This window comes from Xenopus tropicalis, chromosome 8 (assembly GCF_000004195.4).
Source record: "Xenopus tropicalis strain Nigerian chromosome 8, UCB_Xtro_10.0, whole genome shotgun sequence".
NCBI classification, from domain to species: Eukaryota; Metazoa; Chordata; class Amphibia; order Anura; family Pipidae; genus Xenopus; species Xenopus tropicalis.
In genome coordinates this window covers 108,896,942-108,918,149 of record NC_030684.2, presented here as the reverse complement: position 1 = coordinate 108,918,149, position 21,208 = coordinate 108,896,942, and the positions used below count along the sequence as shown (strand labels likewise).

The 21,208-nt window shown below is 39.1% G+C and overlaps 1 protein-coding gene across 3 annotated transcripts in view; it reads right to left on the bottom strand.

Annotated features, from left to right (window-relative positions):
- Positions 1-21,208, bottom strand: part of mipol1 (mirror-image polydactyly 1) — a 176,432-nt gene that overhangs the window by 102,166 nt on the left and 53,058 nt on the right. For all 3 annotated transcript variants that reach the window (XM_031890866.1, XM_031890865.1, XM_002935336.5), the window contains 3 exons: positions 13,889-14,018; positions 11,630-11,663; positions 9,835-10,005 (listed from right to left, as the gene is read on the bottom strand). In XM_031890866.1, coding sequence (XP_031746726.1) covers positions 9,835-10,005; positions 11,630-11,663; positions 13,889-14,018 — 335 coding nt within the window. The remainder of the gene's footprint in view (positions 1-9,834; positions 10,006-11,629; positions 11,664-13,888; positions 14,019-21,208) is intronic.

Sequence of the window (21,208 nt, the reverse complement as noted above, 5' to 3'; positions counted from 1 at the left end):
TATGCTAGTATTGGTTATACTGGTCTACTGTGATACTTTTGCATCTCAAGAAAAGTGCCATTGGATTCTGCAGTGTTCAGTTGATAACAAAGGATAGACCTATATAAACTAGCAAGACAAAGATAATCCAGCAGGAATGTAAATTGTAAGGTCAATCTTTTCTGCAAGATGATAATATTTGGCACTTAGATGAAAACACAATTAAATGATGTAAACGATGAGAGGTGTTGAAATCTGAATTTCCCAATACACAATAGCAGGCAACACAGAATGAACCTACAGCGCAGAAATGCTCTCACTATAGAGAGGAGGAGTATGTACATACATGGTTTAAGAATGGGGAAGAGGGGTGAGCAACCAAATGGGGATATGAAACTAGAGACAAAGAAATGCACACCTATCTCTTTCTCAGATTTCACCAGTTTTGTTTTTGAAAAGGTCATCAACCAGTATACAGGTATTATGCACCCAGATTCACAGGGCACAGTTAAAAATACCAATGATATTAAACAAGATTATTTTGCTTGCATAATTACCACATTTTGTGAGTAATGTAATGGTGTGGGGGGCAGTTAGAATGCTGAGGTGCCACTAACAGAACAACAAAATAAAAAGGCTAAATGAGACACAAAAAATAAATATTTATCTCAAAATCACATCTTCATAAAGAGGGAGGTTGAAAAATTGGAATAGAAAGTTACCAACAATTTACAAAGGAACTAAAGCCCCTATGCAACACTTGCCTCATTTGCGGTGTGATGAATAAGGCTGCTATACCTTTTCCCATGTAGCACAGGCATTTGCCAACTTAGAAAATGTCATTAAAAGGATGATTTTTATGGTGTACTTTTTATTTTTAAATTACACTGTTTACAAAGCAAATAATTCACTCTATCATTTAACATTTTATTCTTGATTCAACAAATGTATTTTTTAGTTGTAATATTGGTGTGTAGGCACCATCTCAGTGCATTGTGCCTGAGTCTGAGCTTTCAGAAGGAGCCAGTGCTACACATTAGAACTGCTTTCAGGTAACCTATTGTTTCTCCTAATCCCATGTAAATGGAGGAGTCCCAAGCCAGACTTGGATTTCTTACTATTGAGTACTATTCTGATATCTACTGGGAGCTGCTATCTTGCTCCATTCCCATTGTTCTGATGATCGGCTGCTGGGAGGGGGGTGATATCACTCCAACTTGCAGCTCAGCAGTAAAGTGTGACTGAAGTTTATCAGAGCACAGGTCACATAGCTGTGGCACTGTGGGAAATGAAGAATATGGCTATCCCCATGTGAAATTTAAAAATTGAATATAAAAAAAATCTGTTTGTGCTTTAAAAAAAAAAAAATAAAAAAAAATCAATGCAGGATTTTGCTGGAGAAGCTCAATTAACTGATGAATGTCTCATAGACTTTTAGGAGAATAATGAATTAGAACAGGTGTAACAATAGTTTTCCCTAGAATAAAGGGATACTATATTACTTCCCAGAGCAGTAACGGTACATAAAGTAAAAGATAGGAACAGCACACGCAAAGGGTGTGTAACTCTTTTATAAAGCCATGAATAATGAGAAAGAGCTCAATCCTCCCTCCTAACACATGGATTTTTTGTCACTATCAGTGACTTAATGAAAAATTTGCACACTCATTAACACTTTTTCAGTGTGTGCTGTCCCTATCTTTTGCTGTTTGTATGATTAATGCCTTACTAGTTTGGATAACAGTAACCCAAGTTTTAGGCATATATACATGGCACCTATTGTATGATTGTTGAAATACTTGAAATGTTGTTGAAATACTTTGCTGGAATATAAATTATGACATTGGTGCCACTTAATTCAAACTTGTTTTAAATCCCTTTTCAGTTGTGTATTAGAATGTGGTTTGACAGAGAGTAGCTAGTGTGACAGCAGCCGCTCTGTGCTGTTTTTCCCTGTACTGGCAAACCATACAGGGCTGTTCAGCTGGAGAAAGCCAGTTACTGCCTGGGGCTGTCAGAAGGTAGTTCCTGCACAGCAGGATGCAAAACCAGACACACTTCTGCCAAATCCGTTACTCTTTGCTAAATGCTGTGAATTTAACCAGCCTCGCACCAATGGATTTTAAACAAACAGCATTGGTAAAATGTTATTTTTCCTTCCTTCATAAAGACACGTGTGATCTTTAAATGTAAATTATACCTCCTCCTATGTAAGATATTTTATTTCAAGATGTCACCAAGCTTCCAAAATGGACAGGAATATTCCCATTAAAAAGCCCATAACGGTACATCCATTTTGATCTGTAAATTATAATAATTATGAATAATGATAATTGTTTTTTCCTTTTAGACCCTTACTATTTAATGTAAAATGATTATTCCACCAATGAGCGTGATGTACAAGACAAAGTAAATGCCCTATGTAGGGCTCTGCTGGTTGCTCTGTTTTCTTACAAACTGTTGCTTAGTGCAAGGGAATACCTCCACTGCTCTGTATAGTCTATGAGTGGTGGTTCCTGCTATGGCAGGGGTCCCCAACCTTTCTTACTCGTGATCCACAGTCAAATGTAAAAAGACTTGGAGAGCAACACAAGCATCATAAAAGTTCATGGAGGTGCCAAATAAGGGCTAAAATTGGCTATTAGACTAAGGCGTTGCACACAGTCACGTTCATTTAACAGTTGATATATGCTACAATTGTTTATTTTGAACTGTATAATGTTTAATTTTTAATGTTAATATTTTAAATAATTTTCCCCTTTTTTTTATTTCTGAAATAATTTAATGACTGTGTCGCTATTTTTGCAATTTAAATGATGGAAGGTGTGATTTAGAAGATAAAGCTATACACTCTTCAACACCTTTAATATATTTGTTGCCAGAAGGGTTTTTCTGCATGAATTTGGGCATTTTAGTGTTTTTCTACCAGTCTGCTACTTGGTCACCACTATTTTTATAAATAGGTAAAGATACTAGGTGGTTACCACCAATTGGCTAGATTCCATTTACATGAATGTGTCCAGATAAGTCTCTGGGTGCCAGTTTTATTGTTTGTTACTACCCAGGTCTACAAATAAAAGACAGATTAGCCTGACAGGCTCCCTCCTTAACTGCATCCTAAACATTAATTTATGAACCCATGAAATATTAACTCAATTGGTATAGGGTCATCAGTCATTCTGAGCAAAGTGGCCTCATAAAACATACAGATCATTGACCAGAGCTAGGGGGAATTACAACAACAAAAAAAGCCAGTCGTATGCAAAGGTGGAATACAAGGAGGGAGACACCAGTAAAACTCCATACCCTCGCCCAAGTTTCCTATGCACCGAAGGAACCAGGTGATATTTTAACCTTAAATGCGATGACCGAAGTTTTTTAATGTAAGTGCAATACGTTTAAAAATAGGCACAGGAACTGTTACATGTGTGTTTGTAGCACATCAAGAAATAGTTGTTTTACAACAGGTTTTATCGGCAAATAATTAACATTATTGCACAAGATTGGTTTTTTTCATTGTTGTTATCCCCCTAGCCCTGGGTGCTTGTCTGTGCTATTTCTGCAAGTTGAAGATCCAGACTGAGGAACTGTGGAAACTGATGAGCAAAAAATGGGACTTATTACAGGCAGTGTATTTCTCCATTTTAGGTTTATTTAATGGTCTGCCTCATAATCTGTAAAATTTTTAAATCTTGGACTTTATGGATTATTGCATTTTTTCAACTGAAATTAAACCACGTAACTATATTTAACTATATGCGTCTGCCAATGGCTGCAGATTCAGCGAGCCTAGAATTCAATTTTAGAATTCTGCAATATCAAAGTTCTTAAACTTTGCCAAGGATAAACAGAAAGAACTTTCCCTTTGAAAATTAACTGCAGTGGTTCCAGCATAAGAAACAGTCCAATTAAATAAAATGGGAAAGTCTTGGGAACCAAATGCAGAAGAAAGGCATTATACAATTTCTTTTGGTGCAAACTAACCCCTGCTAGGAAATCTGTACCCCCTCAAGAGCGATGCAGGAAATGAATGCATAATTGCACTCTGAAGTGGAAATCCTTCAGCCAGTTTGCCAAGACCTGCCCTTACGCATGATCTTCTCAGAATCCCGTTATATCACAGCAGTGATTACAAATATACACACACACTTTGGCAGAAGGAGACCTGGATTGAGCTTTTTCTTTCCCTTTCTAAGGACGAGTGTCAATATTTATCCGTCCTGTAGTAATTTGTTTTTTTATTCGTCTGAAAATATGTGCTCAGAAGGAGCATCAAATATTTGAGTTTATACCTCTGTATTTGTTGATACACTGACATGGTTTAGTTTGCATATTTGTATAGTCTTTGGCTATGACAGATCTCGGCTGAGCACTTCCAGTTTATCACTACCAGCAACAAGCCTTAATAAACAGGGATAAGTAGTTATTAGCACTTCTACAAGTTGAATTGTTAGAAAATGATTGTACAGTAGTTCAGTTCTTAAAGGAAACAATGTGTCAAAACAACATTTTCCAACCGAAACAATAAAAGATTTTAGGGCCCAATAATAGGAAAAATTATCATCAGGAATTGGGAAAGTCAGTAACTTTATCTTTACAGCCTTAGTGGGAACATTTGCCCCTCTAGATGCTGCAAAACTAAAATTCTTAGAATTCCACTAACTCCAATGCAATAAGTGGTTGATGGAATTTGTAGTGAGCTGTGCGCTTCTCCTACACACATCGGATAACTATTCAACAAACACTTAAGGTGCCCATACACCTTCAGATCTGTTAGCTTGGCGATGTCCCCAAGCGAGCGGATCTTTTCCCGATATCCCCCACCTACGGGTGGCCGATATCGGGAGAATCCAGGCTAATTCTAACGTTTGGGCCTGGGGCCCAAATTCTAACGATGGGTATAGGCAAAGATGGTCCCCGATCCGACTAGATTTTTTAACCTGCCTGATCGATATCTGGCCAATATCGGGCAGGCCCATCGGTAGTGCCCATACACAGACCGATTAGCTGCCGAATCGGTCTAAGGGACAGATATCGGCAGCTAGAATCAGCCCGTGTATGGGGACCTTAAGAAAGTACGGTACATGAGCAAAGTATAGAGTTCAACTTAATCCGACTAGATTTTTTAACCTGCCTGATTGACATCTGGCCAATTTCAGGGCAGATATTGGTCGGGCCGGCCCATTGGTAGTGCCCATACACGGACCGATTAGCTGCCCAATCGGTCTAAAGGACCAATATGGGCAGCTAGAATTGGCCCGTGTATGAGGACCTTTAGAAAGTACGATACATGAGCAAAGTATATAGGTCAACTTAATCTACTGCCAACTGCAGTCACAAGTAAAACTTGACATATACTTAAGGATCTGCTTGTTTGGCAAGATCACCAAACAGCCATATCTTTCTCTGATATGCCCACCTGGAGCTTGGCGATATCAGGTTCATCTGATCATTTAGTGCTTGGGCCAAAGACCAGATCATAATGCCTACCAATGCTGACCATCAGGAGGAGGCTGCATCACTATGCCAATGCGGTCCTCAAACATCTCTGACTCATAAGTAAGCAGTAAGCTGCCGACTCAGTTAAGAATGACCAAGCTGGCAGCTTTTAATAGCCCGTTTGTGGCCACCTTAGACATTCTGATAATATCCACATGCTGTCTTATCCTATTAACTTTTACAATACAACTACTAGACTCCAGAGGCGCCATATAGCCATAAAGCTAAATACTTTTACTCTTTTAATAGCTAATGTACTACTATTGGTTTATGTAATGTAAACCATTAGATGACATCCATTCAATGGCATTGAAATCCAATGGCACCTGAGGAAGGGGTTGTTCCCCGAAAGTTTGTGCCACATCTTTCTGCAATAAATTACAGTGGCTTGCAAAAGTATTCGGCCCCCTTGAACTTTTCCACATTTTGTCACATTACAGCCACAAACATGAATCAATTTTATTGGAATTCCACGTGAAAGACCAATACAAAGTGTTGTACACGTGAGAAGTGGAACGAAAATCATACATGATTCCAAACATTTTTTACAAATAAATAACTGCAAAGTGGGGTGTGCGTAATTATTCAGCCCCCTGAGTCAATACTTTGTAGAACCACCTTTTGCTACAATTACAGCTGCCAGTCTTTTAGGGTATGTCTCTACCAGCTTTGCACATCTACAGACTGAAATCCTTGCCCATTCTTTTTTGCAAAACAACTCCAGCTCAGTCAGATTAGATGGACAGCGTTTGTGAACAGCAGTTTTCAGATCTTGCCACAGATTCTCGATTGGATTTAGATCTGGACTTTGACTGGGCCATTCTTACACATGGATATGTTTTGTTTTAAACCATTCCATTGTTGCCCTGGCTTTATGTTTAGGGTCGTTGTCCTGCTGGAAGGTGAACCTCCGCCCCAGTCTCAAGTCTTTTGCAGACTCCAAGAGGTTTTCTTCCAAGATTGCCCTGTATTTGGCTCCATCCATCTTCCCATCAACTCTGACCAGCTTCCCTGTCCCTGCTGAAGAGAAGCACCCCCAGAGCATGATGCTGCCACCACCATATTTGACAGTGGGGATGGTGTGTTCAGAGTGATGTGCAGTGTTAGTTTTCCGCCACACATAGCGTTTTGCATTTTGGCCAAAAAGTTCCATTTTGGTCTCATCTGACCAGAGCACCTTCTTCCACATGTTTGCTGTGTCCCCCACATGGCTTGTGGCAAACTGCAAACGGGACTTCTTATAAAGGCCAACTTTGTGCAGTGCACGACTAATAGTTGTCCTATGGACAGATTCCCCCACCTGAGCTGTAGATCTCTGCAGCTCGTCCAGAGTCACCATGGGCCTCTTGGCTGCATTTCTGATCAGCGCTTTCCTTGTTCGGCCTGTGAGTTTAGGTGGATGGCCTTGTCTTGGTAGGTTTACAGTTGTGCCATACTCCTTCCATTTCTGAATGATCGCTTGAACAGTGCTCCGTGGGATGTTCAAGGCTTTGGAAATCTTTTTGTAGCCAAAGCCTGCTTTAAATTTCTCAATAACTTTATCCCTGACCTGTCTGGTGTGTTCTTTGGACTTCATGGTGTTGTTGCTCCCAATATTCTCTTAGACAACCTCTGAGGCTGTCACAGAGCAGCTGTATTTGTACCGACATTAGATTACACACAGGTGCACTCTATTTAGTCATTAGCACTCATCAGGCAATGGTCTATGGGCAACTGACTGCACTCAGACCAAAGGGGGCTGAATAATTACGCACACCCCACTTTGCAGTTATTTATTTGTAAAAAATGTTTGGAATCATGTATGATTTTCGTTCCACTTCTCACGTGTACACCACTTTGTATTGGTCTTTCACGTGGAATTCCAATAAAATTGATTCATGTTTGTGGCTGTAATGTGACAAAATGTGGAAAAGTTCAAGGGGGCCGAATACTTTTGCAAGCCACTGTAGTTAAAGGCATTTGCCGGCATATGTTAGTGTGCTTTTTAAGACAAGGCCATAATGCCTGAAGCTACAGGTGCCACTGTGTATGCTAGAAACCATTTTCAGCCTGAAAAAGCTCTTTATTGTACAAAAAGCACTCTAGAGTGAGTGTGCGGTGTGTATAGATTAGATAGCTTGTATATATATATATATATATACATACACACTATATAGTATATACTGTATATAGCATATATATAGAGAACAAAAGCATATGTGTAACAGCTGGTATAATAGAATGATTTGATTAAGTTATATTAAAAACACACTCAGTATATTTTATGAGCTACTGGGTGGATACCCATTACTGCAGGTGTGGGATGACGCTGGACGAAAACACGCCAAAAGGGGTGGGCATATCACAGTTCTTACAAAGACCCACAACTGCTAACTCTCACTTTCTTTCAGAGTGATACCCACATCTGTATTTTTACCGTAAATACCATACATATACTACGCATCATTATTATGCACTCACCAATTGACATTTCCACAATCAGAATAAAGTGCTTATTTTGAGAAGTCAGTTACATCTTATGTAAGGGGAAAAAAATATATTTCTCCTGTTAGTCTGCTACGCAAAAGTGGGCTTTTTACGACTTGCTACAGACCAGCTCGGTAATTCTGCCTCTTTTTGACGACATTCTACCTTATTTAAGCTGCTTTGCTACTGGAATTATGGAATTTGGCAGGGTTTACAGGAAGACAAGTGAATGTTTATACTGCGTTAGGAAGGGAAATCAGTTAGCTGCTAGCTGGCAACCTTTGACTACAAATTCTAAGGTTGCTTTGTACCTGCAAAAGCATCTGCAGCCTGAGAAAGCAACGAGGCACTGTGAGCCCCAGCGCATTCAACAGCACAGGAATACGAGATATTTTGGGAGACTGGCCCAAAAGACATTCTTTTAACCTCTTATTTACCTATGGATTTACAAATGACTTTTATAGTTTGGGGCCTAATATAAAAATGTGTCATGAAAAACAAACTTTAACAAAACCAGGAATTACAAAATAAACAGAAATTAATACACTGGGGCAATTTAGCAGATTAGCAAATTGTAATTTTACCAGACAGTGAAGATAGTTACCTCTCAGCAACACATTACCAGTCATTTGCTATTTTACAATTTCCTGTCCCTGCTGGAAAATAAATGTTTAAATCATTCATATTGCACCAGTGATAAATGAATTGAATGGATATCAATGTTTAGCACTGCTGCCTACATCATAGGAAGTGAACATTCTCAAAGAAGTCAAAAACATTCAATCCGACACCTTTCAGATTTAATAAATGCTCAGTTCTTTAAAAAAAATTATTTGGATAAAACCTAAAAACAGTGAACTGCCAGAAATCTTTCTGCATTCCCCTTTCAATCTTTCATTAATCTACCCCTGAAATAAATACATACCCCCATATGTAATAAAAGGCATTAAGTTACCCAGTAACAATAACCCATAACAACCAATAAGGTGTTTGCCTTTAAACAGCTGACTAGTAAATTCTACCTGCTGATTGGTTGCTATGAGTTACTGCTCCTTGGCAAATTTAATGCCTTTTATTACCTACCCCTATTGTGTTCCTAGCTTGTTCATACACAGTTTACAGGTGCCCATACACAGGCTGACCTTTCCCATTCATTTGGGCTGAGAACCCAAACATGTGGATCTTTAGGAAAGTAAGTTGAATGTGGGTTAGGGTTGCCACCTTTTTTGGATAAAAATACCAGCCTTCTTATATTTTTGCCTTTTTTCGCTATTAATAACATTGGCATCAAGCATCATTTTTACCAGTCAGATGGCAACCCTAAACGTGGGGCATTTCCAAATAAAAGTTTAGTTTGGACTGACCATAATCCAGTAGGACTGAGGAACAGCCTGTTGAATCTTCCCTCTCTCCCTCATGTGCCTAACTGCTTGATTAAATTCTCAGCATGTTTGCATGCTATAAAGCCTCCCTACTACCATGAAATGAAAAATTGCTCATGTACCCAAAAAGACAATTGACTGTATGGCTGTCTACACAAGTCAATATGTGCAGTGCTATGGTCAGAAAGTTGGCTTTATTTCCACCATGCTAACTGCCCATCAGGGCATATATGCTTTCTCAGTGGGGTTTGGCCTAACCTTTAGTGTATGTAGGGGCCTATTTATCATACTTTGAAAAAAAAACAAAAAAAAAAAAACAAATACACCAAAAAGAAGTGTATTAAGATGTATTAATTATCAGCAATCACGTAAAAGTAAGCAGCACACACAATTGCCTTAAGAGCACCACCTTTGTTCAACTACAATGGCATTAGAATTCAGGGGAAAAAAACATGGTGACTGCACTTGTGGATATAACTCCCCCATATATTTATGTCTGGTTCCTCACCTTAGCACGAGCAGCATCCCTTTCCTGGATGACGGCTCCCATTTCTTCAGCTGTGATATGTTCTCTTCTCTCTTGACTTTGTCGAATCCGCTCTAATATTAGTGCTCCATTTTCCTGAATGGCAGCACCCCCTTCTGCTTCTCCCAACTGGGCCAATAGCTGCTGCAGTGTCTGTAGGCCATACAAAATGAAATTGAGTGACTGGACGTGGGATAACCTGCAGAAAAGCTTTTGGAAAAAACCTAATTAACTTACATTTAAATCATTTATAGTACTTAGAATAATCAAGCTATAATTTAAGACAAAATATTAATCTAAGTATCTAAATATATATTTAAAAAAGTGTGTGCTGCCTCATTGCTTGTCTCAACTGAATCATTCTCCATAGACTTCAGAACAACATTGCCATCTAGTGGGCAGATTAGGCAATTTCTATGGCAGAAAGAACTCAATTGTGTATATTTGTGTGTGCATGAGTAAAGGTGCCCACAATAAGCTATCCTCACAATGTCTATTTCAGGGAAATCAAATGGAAGGTAGACAGGAAATAAACGATATGCATATTTAGAAATAGTGCTACATTTTTTAATGTAGCACCCGTGGACCAGAGCAACTGGTATTAACAGTACATATGTGTGTGTACAATTTATAAAACACTCTAAAGTATATTATGTGGAAGATACATTTAAAATGCATAAAAAAAAAAATAAAAATTTATATATATATATATGTTGTGGCTGAACAGGAAAGGGCAGTCAGACTTAAGGTGGATGCACAAAATAAGATCCTCCAAATGAGGGGATATTGGCCCAATTTGGGCACCAAAGCACTGGGCCAAGTCGAGCCTGGGCCAATGATTGGATAGTACAGAGGGCCTAAGAAGCCCTGTTGGATGAGGACTGCATCAACACACCAAAGTGGTCCTCTACTGATGGGTTTTTCAAACCTGCCAGATATTGGCTGGGCATGCAGGTCAGTGGGCCTCATACGCGTGCTAATAAGCTGCTGACCACATTAGCCCCACAGTGGTTCAAGATCTTCACTGCAAGATTTTGTAACATGAGCAGGACTGGACAAGTGACTAAGAACACTTAGCAAGGCAGAGAAAACCCCTCAAAGCAGCTTTAAAATGTTAATGTATGAAAACAGAACCGAAATCCTTCTGTTGGAACAGACACTAGTGAAGTATCTGGCCACTGAAATGAATGGTGTTCTTTGTGTGCTTTGCTGTCCAATATGCATCCCTGTTTTTAACACAGGCTATAACCAATTAAAATTGCGCTATGATTAAAAAGTTTTAACGACCACTTTTTAACATATATCTTCTAGTACCCAAAATAGCACACTGCTTTTACAGCAGCTCACTGCTTCCAGACTCCAGTCAAGAGGGAAGAGAGAGGAATGATTTGGCCCTACCCCTTATACATGAACTTTTTTCTCTTTAACCCCACCTTATAATAACACAATGCAACTATTTTGGAAAGCTATCAGACTTCATTTTCTGTATATAGTGCCACTTTGCAATAATAATACAACAAAGAGGGGTGAGTATCACATGAAAAACAAGGATAAAACAGGATGATCCTGCTCACAAGGTTTTGCAGTCTAAAAGCAATTATTTCAAATAAATCTTTTTAAATAAAGGACAAATGTGTTTAATAGGGATGTGCTCTTTATTTTGTACAATCTGATACATTGCTCAGGAAGTGCAAGCCATGCCCGTATAATGAAAAATGTAATAAAATAGTTTTTTAAAAAAGCCATTGAGGAAATGTTTCCTTGGAAGGAAGCTTACCATGTCGGTTTCTTCAGGGTTTAGATCTTCCAGCCTAGGAAGGAAAGTAGTGAGAGAAAGTGAGCGAGCGAGTTAAGGGAGTGGATAAATCACTAGTGGAGTGCTAAGTGCTTCTTCATTCAGAAGCAAAATGAATTCTCTTTCCAAATCTTTGGGAGCTGAAGTAATTTCCCTCTGAGTGTCTTCAGGGGACGCCCTGCACTCCTACAGCATTACGGAGCCAGCTGTTCTGCTGTATCTTTCAATAAAGCCGAGCTCATCTCTCCTCGGCTGCAGCCTGTTAACTTATTAATGTTTGCCGCAATATACAGCTACAGGGATCAGTTCTTCATATGTGCTGAAATGACAGCATAAATCAGGCGATTCACATGTTTTTATTGATCAATTCTTTTTAATTAGGGTTCCTGCTGCCTCATCTTTTACTGCTAAAATTAAAACCCCAGGATAAATATTTTACAATATTCTTTTATTGGGAGTAGCTAGCTTTCTACGACTTGTTGTTTTTCCATTAACCCTGATATGATTAGATGGGAGACAGCAGTTTAAAAATAAAATAAGCTATTTTGCCAACATGACAACCTCACCTTTAGGGTTTAGTAACACACTACCTCTCCTTTATCTTTTTACCTTTGTGAGGTTGAGCCAGTAAGGGCTATTCATTAACCAAGTGGAAATCCAAAGTTTGCACTTAGAGGGCTGCAGCGTCTAAAAATGTGGCACCACAAATAGAGGTGAAAATTAATAATTCTATTAAGAGAAAGCAATGTACGATGCAATTTTAATAGACAGGCAGGTAATGTGAAAGTTTCTAAAACAAAAGTTGGCACATTAATAAAGAGGCAGAATAAGGAAAGTCAGGGAGCTATGGTGGCAATATAAATTAAACAGAAAGCTCCTGTTTGGGTGCATAAACCTGTAATTAGAAAATGTAAATAGAGGTTCATGGTCTTTCTCTCACATTCTGATTAGTGATGTGCAAATCTGTCCTGTTTCACCAAAAACTTTGCAAAACAGCAAAAATGCTTTGAAGTCAATTGGCATTTCTTTGTGGATACCACTTAACTTCTTTTTTGCAGCCATTGGAGTCTATGGACATTTTTTTACAGCAAAACTTGGCATAAAATGTCACTCATCACTAATTTTTATACAACATCATAAGGTTGTCAGATAAAACTGGTCCAGGCAAAGAATCCATGTGGTTTAATTTTTTTTTTTTAATTAACTGTATGCCAATTTTCACTTAACTCCAATAATGCATTATTTTATACTAATAAATGTGTGTTTGATACTTATGATAGGTTAGCAATTTTATTTATTATGCCCACATTTAGGAGTTTAGTATACCAAAATTATGCCCACCCAACTGTTGAACTAAGGGCACCTACAGACCATTCTTTTGTGATTTCACTAGTGTATAATAATGGATCAGTACTATGCACTCAGGTCTAACAGACAGTAGTGGCAATTGGTATGAAGGCAATTAGTATGAAAATGCAGGTCTGGATAAGCCAGAGGCCTGTATACTGCAGGCAATGACAAAGGAATACTTAATAGATTCCCAAACCACTTATATCTACAAGTGATGTGGAGTTTATACATTTATCAGTTATTTTGGTGTTTCTCTTAGTTGAGGTAATAACATACATCCATTGTCTAATGTGAGTGAAATAAAAATATTACTAGGTACCTGTCTCACAAAGCAATCCTTTAATTTGATTTGGTTGTATTTTACAAGTCATTGTTCTTACCAGATACTTAATAAGATTTCATCAAACTTGGTGAAGCCTTAAATATTATGTAGTCTAATATAGCAACATTTTGCCCAGAGTGGAGACCTGCAGCGAGTCGGGTACCTGTGGAATACTCATGAAGGTTTTGGGTAGGAAGTCCCCAATTCACTAACCAGATGGGCAATTCGCAGGTACCCTACCTTGGTAGCTGGAAAAAATGTGGCTCTTAGCCTCACCTTCCACCCTCGATGATCAAGCAATTTTTTTCTCTCTTCTGCTGGTTGATCCACTGTGTTACTTCTGGTCCACAGTGAGTTTTTTGTGGGTTCCAGGTCAGATGGTTATTAAACCCACTGCAGGTGGGTAGCGGGGCCAGGGTCATCTGGTCTGGGTTGTTCAAGTGTCTACCTGTCTGGACCCACGAAGGACTCAAGTCCTCAAGTAGACTCAAGTAGAACCAATATAAAACTTTAGAAGGGACACTTTTAAAGAAATGTATACAGAATCTTTTAAAGGGAAGAAATCTCACTCTTTGAGGTACAATTGAAAATTCTGAACTCGTAGCAGAGCTTCATCCCGTTCCTCATTGGCCAATCGGAGTCGAGCCATTAGCGCCTCATCTCTCTCACGCTGTGCCCGGTACACCTCTTCTACCAGAACTGCAGAAGTAAAAAACGAGAGATGTGAATGATGAACAATCTCTGTAAGATATTGTGTGATACAGGTGCTAAAGGAAAGGAAAATTATATAAATAAGACATTAAGACAGCTGCAAAAGATTATAAATACATTGATTTACCTGATGGTGTCTGCTTGTGCCACTATTTACATTTTGCATTATACGTAGGATATATTTACTCAAAATTAAATACTGCTTTACAAAGTGACATTTCAATGAGCCAGAAAGCTAGAAAAAAATGTTGGTTTTGGGGTACATGGGAAGAAACGTCAACCCCCCCCTTTTTTTTAGTTACCCAAATCAGGTTTTTAGGATAACGGAGTAACAGTGATGGAAACTTTAAAATAAAAAAGAGTAAATAAATATTAACACTTTACCACCCCAGCTTACCAGTCCCTTACACCAATGGTGTTGGAACTGCTTAGCCTACTGCATACCGTCTACTGAGCAGTTAGGCAGCCAACTAATAAACAATAGGCATTTCTGTCAATGCAGAATGTTCAGCAAGGATTAAAGATCAACAGCAGCTTATGGGTATTACCTTGGACACGACTATGGAAAAATAGAAGATATCTCAGTCTAAACTGACCAACTGCTTTTTATTTTGGTCTTTCAATCACTGCTAATATAAATACAAGTCTTGTCAGGCTGAACTTCCACTTCACTACTACTATTACGTTACTACCATATGATCAAGGGCTCAAGCCAGTAAGTGCACACAAAAACATGCAACCAAACATAATCAAGCTAGTAAAACTAAGCACATACAACAACTTTAACTGGGATTTCTTTGCTTTTCATTGCTTAGCTATTTATTCCAATATTTGCTCAGTGAAGGTTCAGAGCATTCATATTACATGCACAAATATTATCACCCTCTGTGTAAGCTGGTTTGGGAACCCTCCCAATGCTGATGTAGAGGGGATGTTTACCAACATATTTGGATACTTCCATCTTTAAACAAGCTTATGAAATATCTAGGAATTCTTGAACAAATGAAACCAATGACCTTGCATTTATTTATTTTTGACAAATACACTAAATTAGCAGCCTGATTTTTATAATATGAACAAAGTAAATGCTACCAATAAAAAGAAATAAGGAAGTTATTTTAGGACTAATATAATGGAGGCAAAGTGGGGCTTCTTTTTTTAAAAAAACTGAAATGTTCCACTGAACACAAATGTTGATGATTATAACTCTGGATAGAAAATAACTCTGGGTGTGGGAAGGCATGAGTATATCAATGAGCAGATGGAAGGAGGAGGAGGAGGATATGGATTGCACTGATGTCGTGGGCAGGGTAGAACTGTGGACAGAATTTGGCCTGCCCATGACCCACTAAAAGAGTAATGTTCTGGCCCAAAATGGCCAGACTCCCATGTCATGCAGGTTTTGGTATGGTCCAAACAACACTGCCAAGAAGGTTAGGGAAAGAAGGTCTAAAAGAGGCTAATAGTTCCCCACTTTGCATTAAATACATTAAAATGTATGTATTGCATATTGAAGGACTTTTTGGCTCCTTTTAGTCTTCCCCGCGCTAACCACATTGGCTCTTCCATTTGGTTGCTCTCCAGTACCCCTTTTTCCAATATCTTGAGAGATGAGGACTAGGGTTGTCTGCAAGTTTTGATTAACTGTTCTGAATTGTAAGTCTGTATCTGTGCTAATAAACCAAACCATAATAAATTAAACCGCTTCACTCACAAAAGGGTTCAAAGCTTTCATTATAGATTTTAATACAGTGCTATGTGAATACCTTGTGATTAAGAAGGATTTCGCTTTACTGGTATGGGTTATCCAGGAACCTTCAAATTATGGGAAGGCCATCTCCCATAGACTCTGCTGAAGTTAAATAATTTACATTTTAAAAGTGATTTCCTTTTTTTCTGTAATAACAAGTGCATTGTACGTGATTCCCAACGAAAGGTCCCCATACACGGGCCGACTATAGCTGCCGATATCGGCCCCTTGGACCGATTCGGCAGCTAAGCGCCCCGTGTATGGGCAGAACAGAGCGGCCTGGCCGACCGATATCTGGCCTGAAATTGGCCAGATCTCGATCGGGCAGGTTAGAAAATCCAGTCGGATCGGGGACCGCATCCACTAACGGGCCGAAAGCGTCCGAACGCGTTTTTTTCGTAACGATCGGTATTTTTGTGACTTTTTCGGCGCCGTTACGACTTTATCGTATATTTTCCGCGATTTTCTCATCGCCGTCGCAAAAAAATCAGATTGTTTTTTCCGCTCAATACGAAAAAATCGCGATGGCAACGAAAAAGTTGCGCAAAATACGATAAAGTCATGACAGTAAATATGCCCCTTAGGGTATCTAGATCCAAATAATAACTGGTCCCACACCTGTAATATTTTCTCAAAACAAAGCCATCCCACACATAGTAACATAGTAAGTTGGGTTGAAAAAAGACATACGTCCATCAAGTTCAACCATAATGCCTATATATAACCTGCCTAACTACTAGTTGATCCAGAGGAAGGCAAAAAAACCCCATCTGAAGCCTCTCTAATTTGCCGCAGAGGGGAAAAAATTCCTTCCAGACTCCAAGATGGCAATCGGACCAGTCCCTGGATCAACTTGTACTAAGAGCTATCTCCCATAACCCTGTATTCCCTCACTTGCTAAGAATCCATCCAGCCCCTTCTTAAAGCTATATAATGTATCAGCCAGCACGACTGATTCGGGGAGGGAATTACACAACTTCACAGCTCTCACAGTAAAAAATCCTTTCCGAATATTTAAATGGAACCTCCCTTCTTCTAAACGGAGTGGGTGCCCTCGTGTCCATTGGAAGGACCTACTGGTAAATAAAACATTAGAAAGGTTATTATATGATCCCCTTATATATTTATACATAGTTATCATTTCACCTCTTAAGCGCCTCTTCTCCAGTGTAAACAGACCCAACTTGGCCAGTCTTTCTTCATAACGGAGACTTTCCATACCCTTTACCAGCTTAGTTGCCCTTCTCTGGACCCTCTCTAACTCAATAATGTCCCGTTTGAGCACCAAAACTGAACAGCATATTCTAGATGGGGCCTTACCAGTGCTCTGTAAAGGGGAAGAATAACCCCCTCCTCCCGTGAATCTATACCCCTTTTAATATAGCTCAAAACCTTGTTTGCCCTTGCAGCTGCTGCCTGGCATTGCTTGCTACAGCCAAGTTTATTATCTACAAGGACTCCAAGGTCCTTCTCCATTATGGATTTGCCTAGTGCAGTCCCATTAAGGGTAGGCTTGCATATTTTTACATCCCAGATGCATGACCTTACATTTATCCACATTAAATCTCATCTGCCACTTAGCTGCCCAGATTGCCAGTTGGTCAAGATCCTGCTGCAGGGATGTCACATCCTGGATAGAATTGACTGGTCTGCAGAGTTTTGTGTCATCTGCAAACACTGATACATCTCCCCTAAGTCATTTATGAACAAATTAAACAAAAGTGGACCCAGTACAGAACCCTGAGGGACCCCACTGAGAACCTTACTCCAAGTAGAGAATGTACCATTAACAACCACCCTCTGTACCCGATCCTGTAGCCAGTTTTCTATCCATGTGCAAACGACTTCACTAAGACCAATAGACCTTAGCTTAGAAAGCAGTCGTTTGTGGGGAACGGTATCAAATGCTTTGGCAAAATCCAAATAGATTATATCTACTGCATCCCTACTGTCCAGCTTCTTACTTACCTCATCATAAAAAGCAATTAAATTGGTCTGACATGACCTGTCCTTCATAAAGCCATGCTGATTACTGCTCATAATGGAGTTCTCCAGTACATAATTTTGAATGTGATCCCTTAACAAGCCTTCAAATAACTTGCCCACCACGGATGTCAAACTTACAGGCCTATAATTGCCAGGCTGAGATCTTACTCCCTTTTTAAATATGGGAATGACATTCGCCTTCTTCCAATCCCTAGGTACCATACCTGATGAAAGCGAGTCTGAGAATATCAGAAACAAGGGCCACTGTAATTCTGCCCCTAGCTCTCTCAGTACCCGAGGGTGTATTCCATCTGGCCCAGGTGCCTTGTTTACATTTATCGTGTGTAACCCTTTAAGCACCATATCCTGTGCCAACCACTGTGTAGTTGGAGCTGAGGCAACAGTGAAGCATACATACATGTTCATCATCCAAATCTTTAAAGGAGAACTAAACCCTAAAAATGAATATGGCTAGACATGCCATATTTTTCATATAATAAACTTATTAAACCAGCCTAAATGTTCAACATCTCTATGGTAGTAAAATACAGTCCTTTACAGTTGTCACAGGGGTTGACCACACTGGACACTTCTGTTAGAAATGTCTACAATACTCACATGCTCAGTGGACTCTGTTGAGAAGCTAAGCTTAGGGGTTGTCAGAAATTATCAAGCAAAGAAAATGTTTGTCTGCCATATAAGCTGATCCTAATGGGCTGCTGAATAAAGTCAGATGCTAACTGCACTGGTTTCAGAGCTACCATGCTCTGTTAATTACTAATCAGCCTTTCAATGTGACATTTATATCCTATATATTACAGTATATTGTGAGCGGGTCCCTAAACTCAGTAAGTGACAGAAGCACAGAGCATGTGCAGTGACACAGAGCATGTGCAGTGAATCAACAGAAAAGAAGATGGGGAGCTACCGGGGCATCTTTGGGGGCACAGATCTTCATTGCTAAAGGGCTGGGGTTGCCTTGGGCTGGTACAGAAGCACAAAACATAATTTACAACATTTCTAGCCTACGTCTTTATTTAAGCTTTAGTTCTTCTTTGGCAGAAAAATCTTATAGGCATAAAAATGTCATAGTTTTTAAAAAATTGTAAAAGTAAAAATTGTATGTAAATGGTTTTAGGGCACTTTAATTTCCTATGTTATCCACCTTTTAGTGTCCTGTCAAAAGTGCCATTTTCTCCAGAAGTCCAGAACCCCCCCCCCCCCCCCAAAAAAAAAAACTCAGCTGTTCTATCTGCTATTGACCATAATGGGAATCCACCCAATATTGTTGGTTCAGGATGGTGTACAAAAACACAGTCTGCATCATACTAAAGATTAACTACAGAATACAGAAGAGTATTGCTTGGTTGCATGAACCCCAGGCCGGTGCAGTTTTCTGCTAACAGGAGCACCGGCCAGGTAAGTGATTACAATCACTGGGCACACTGCAGTGACTGAGACTTTCCTTCTCCTTTAATTGGACCCTGATAAAATAGGTCCTACTGTGTTTGAATGTGGCAGGGACCTCAGGCTGCAAGATCCACTGGGGCAGGGATTGATGTGAATGACGTATAATCCGTTTAAATCGTTGAGCAAATGTGTCGGTATTATATAAATAATAGAATGCAAATAAATGTATGTCCTCCCTGTGCGCACAGTGCTGCATATCCTAGTAGTGATTTATAAATAACAATACACATACATACATCATGAAAATGGTAAGGAGATGCAAAGTAGGAGAGAGGTCCGCAAACAGTACCAAAGCCCATTTGACACACCTTTTATAAGGCATGCAGGAATAAAATAATATTGAACAGAGGAGTAACCAAATCTGAGCAAATCCTCTGCACTGAATATCTTTAAGTAGAAAGAAGATTTGTTCTAAAATGTGTTCATTTGAATATAAAATGTGTGCTCTGTGCACACAATATAGTACACCTTAATATATTTATTTAACGCAAAGAAACTAGTTGCCATCTAAAATCCGACATTTATTACATAAAAACTACCTCTGATCAATTATGTGTCTGTTCTTTGCAGTGAAAGTTGGGATCCTGGCAAATACCATGATTATATTCTCAAGAACCAGGAAACTGGCAGCCTCATAGACTAATTTCAAAACAAAAGTGACTGTCGCTTTCCTGCAGAATAGCTGCAACATTAGCACAAGGTGTTGTACAGTGAATAACAATAACACAAGCTTTGCAAGAACAACAAACTTAGAAAAGAAAAAGTATTAGGTACATAAGGTTTATATGTTGCAAGGTGTTAGCAATGAGTTGTGTAACTCTCTTGGATGAACTAGCTAGCTAACACCAACAATGCTGTATTGTGTGATGTGCAAAGGCAGATGCTGAAATTTTATTTTTAGACAGAGAATATATAGGATTCTTAGAAGAAGGTTCCTTTACTGGCAGCGCTTGTTCTTCTACTTAATAAAGATCACATCTTTTCATATGGACCACTGACTGGCTATTCTAAAATTACAAAAATGTAAAGCTCAATAATGAATAAGGCTTGAAATGTTTCACAGTATGTTTTTGGCTTCTGTATCAGCCCAAGCCACCACATTTCTATCGGTAATCACTTGTGGAGGGCTGTGTAAAGGACTTTGGGGGCTCTGGGGAAAACCACAGTTCAACAAGGTATTGAAGTAGCTGTGCACATACAGTAGGGCCACTGAAGGTGCAGAAAAGGATAGTGATGGAATGAGAAATACAGAGGGTGTTTGGTGTATGTTCCAAAGGGTCACTAAGGTTTACATAATATGCCATGGTCATTAATATTTAATAAGAGCACAAATGGTGGGGGCAGTGCAAGACTAGAAGACTATAAATCGCCAGTACCTAAAATGACGATACTACTTTAAATTGCTTATTGCTCCGAATTGCTATGAGACCCTTTTTCGGTTGATTTTTACAAAGAAAGCATTGTCATTTAAAACTACTGGAATCTCTGAAGGTAAAGACCACTGAGCGTGAAGTCACTGCGATTTCCCCATGGCACTGAATGTAACTGTGGGTGGGGAATATGACGCACTTTTTAAATATCGCAGCGACTAAATCTCCCCGTGGAACATTAGCCTTAAGAAACATTGTTTTATGCAATATTGTGTCATACAAAGCGGGATACAAATTTGGGTTGGGACATTATATGCTAATGTAAATAATGTACCATTTAATGCAAGAGTAACAGAATAAAATTTATTAGAAAACTACACAGAGCATTTTTTTCAATAGGTAAATACTGCCTTACATAATGTACTTATCTGTACTTGCCTATCAAAAAAACCCAGTGTATTTTATTTGTATACATGGTATAATGTAAGCGGCTCCCCAGTCACAGTATTATCATAGGGTTTATTAGCAACATTTACCCTATAGGACAAAGTTTATCTGGGCTATGTAGAAACAGATGCAGCCTCTCCCAAAGCAGGGGCTCA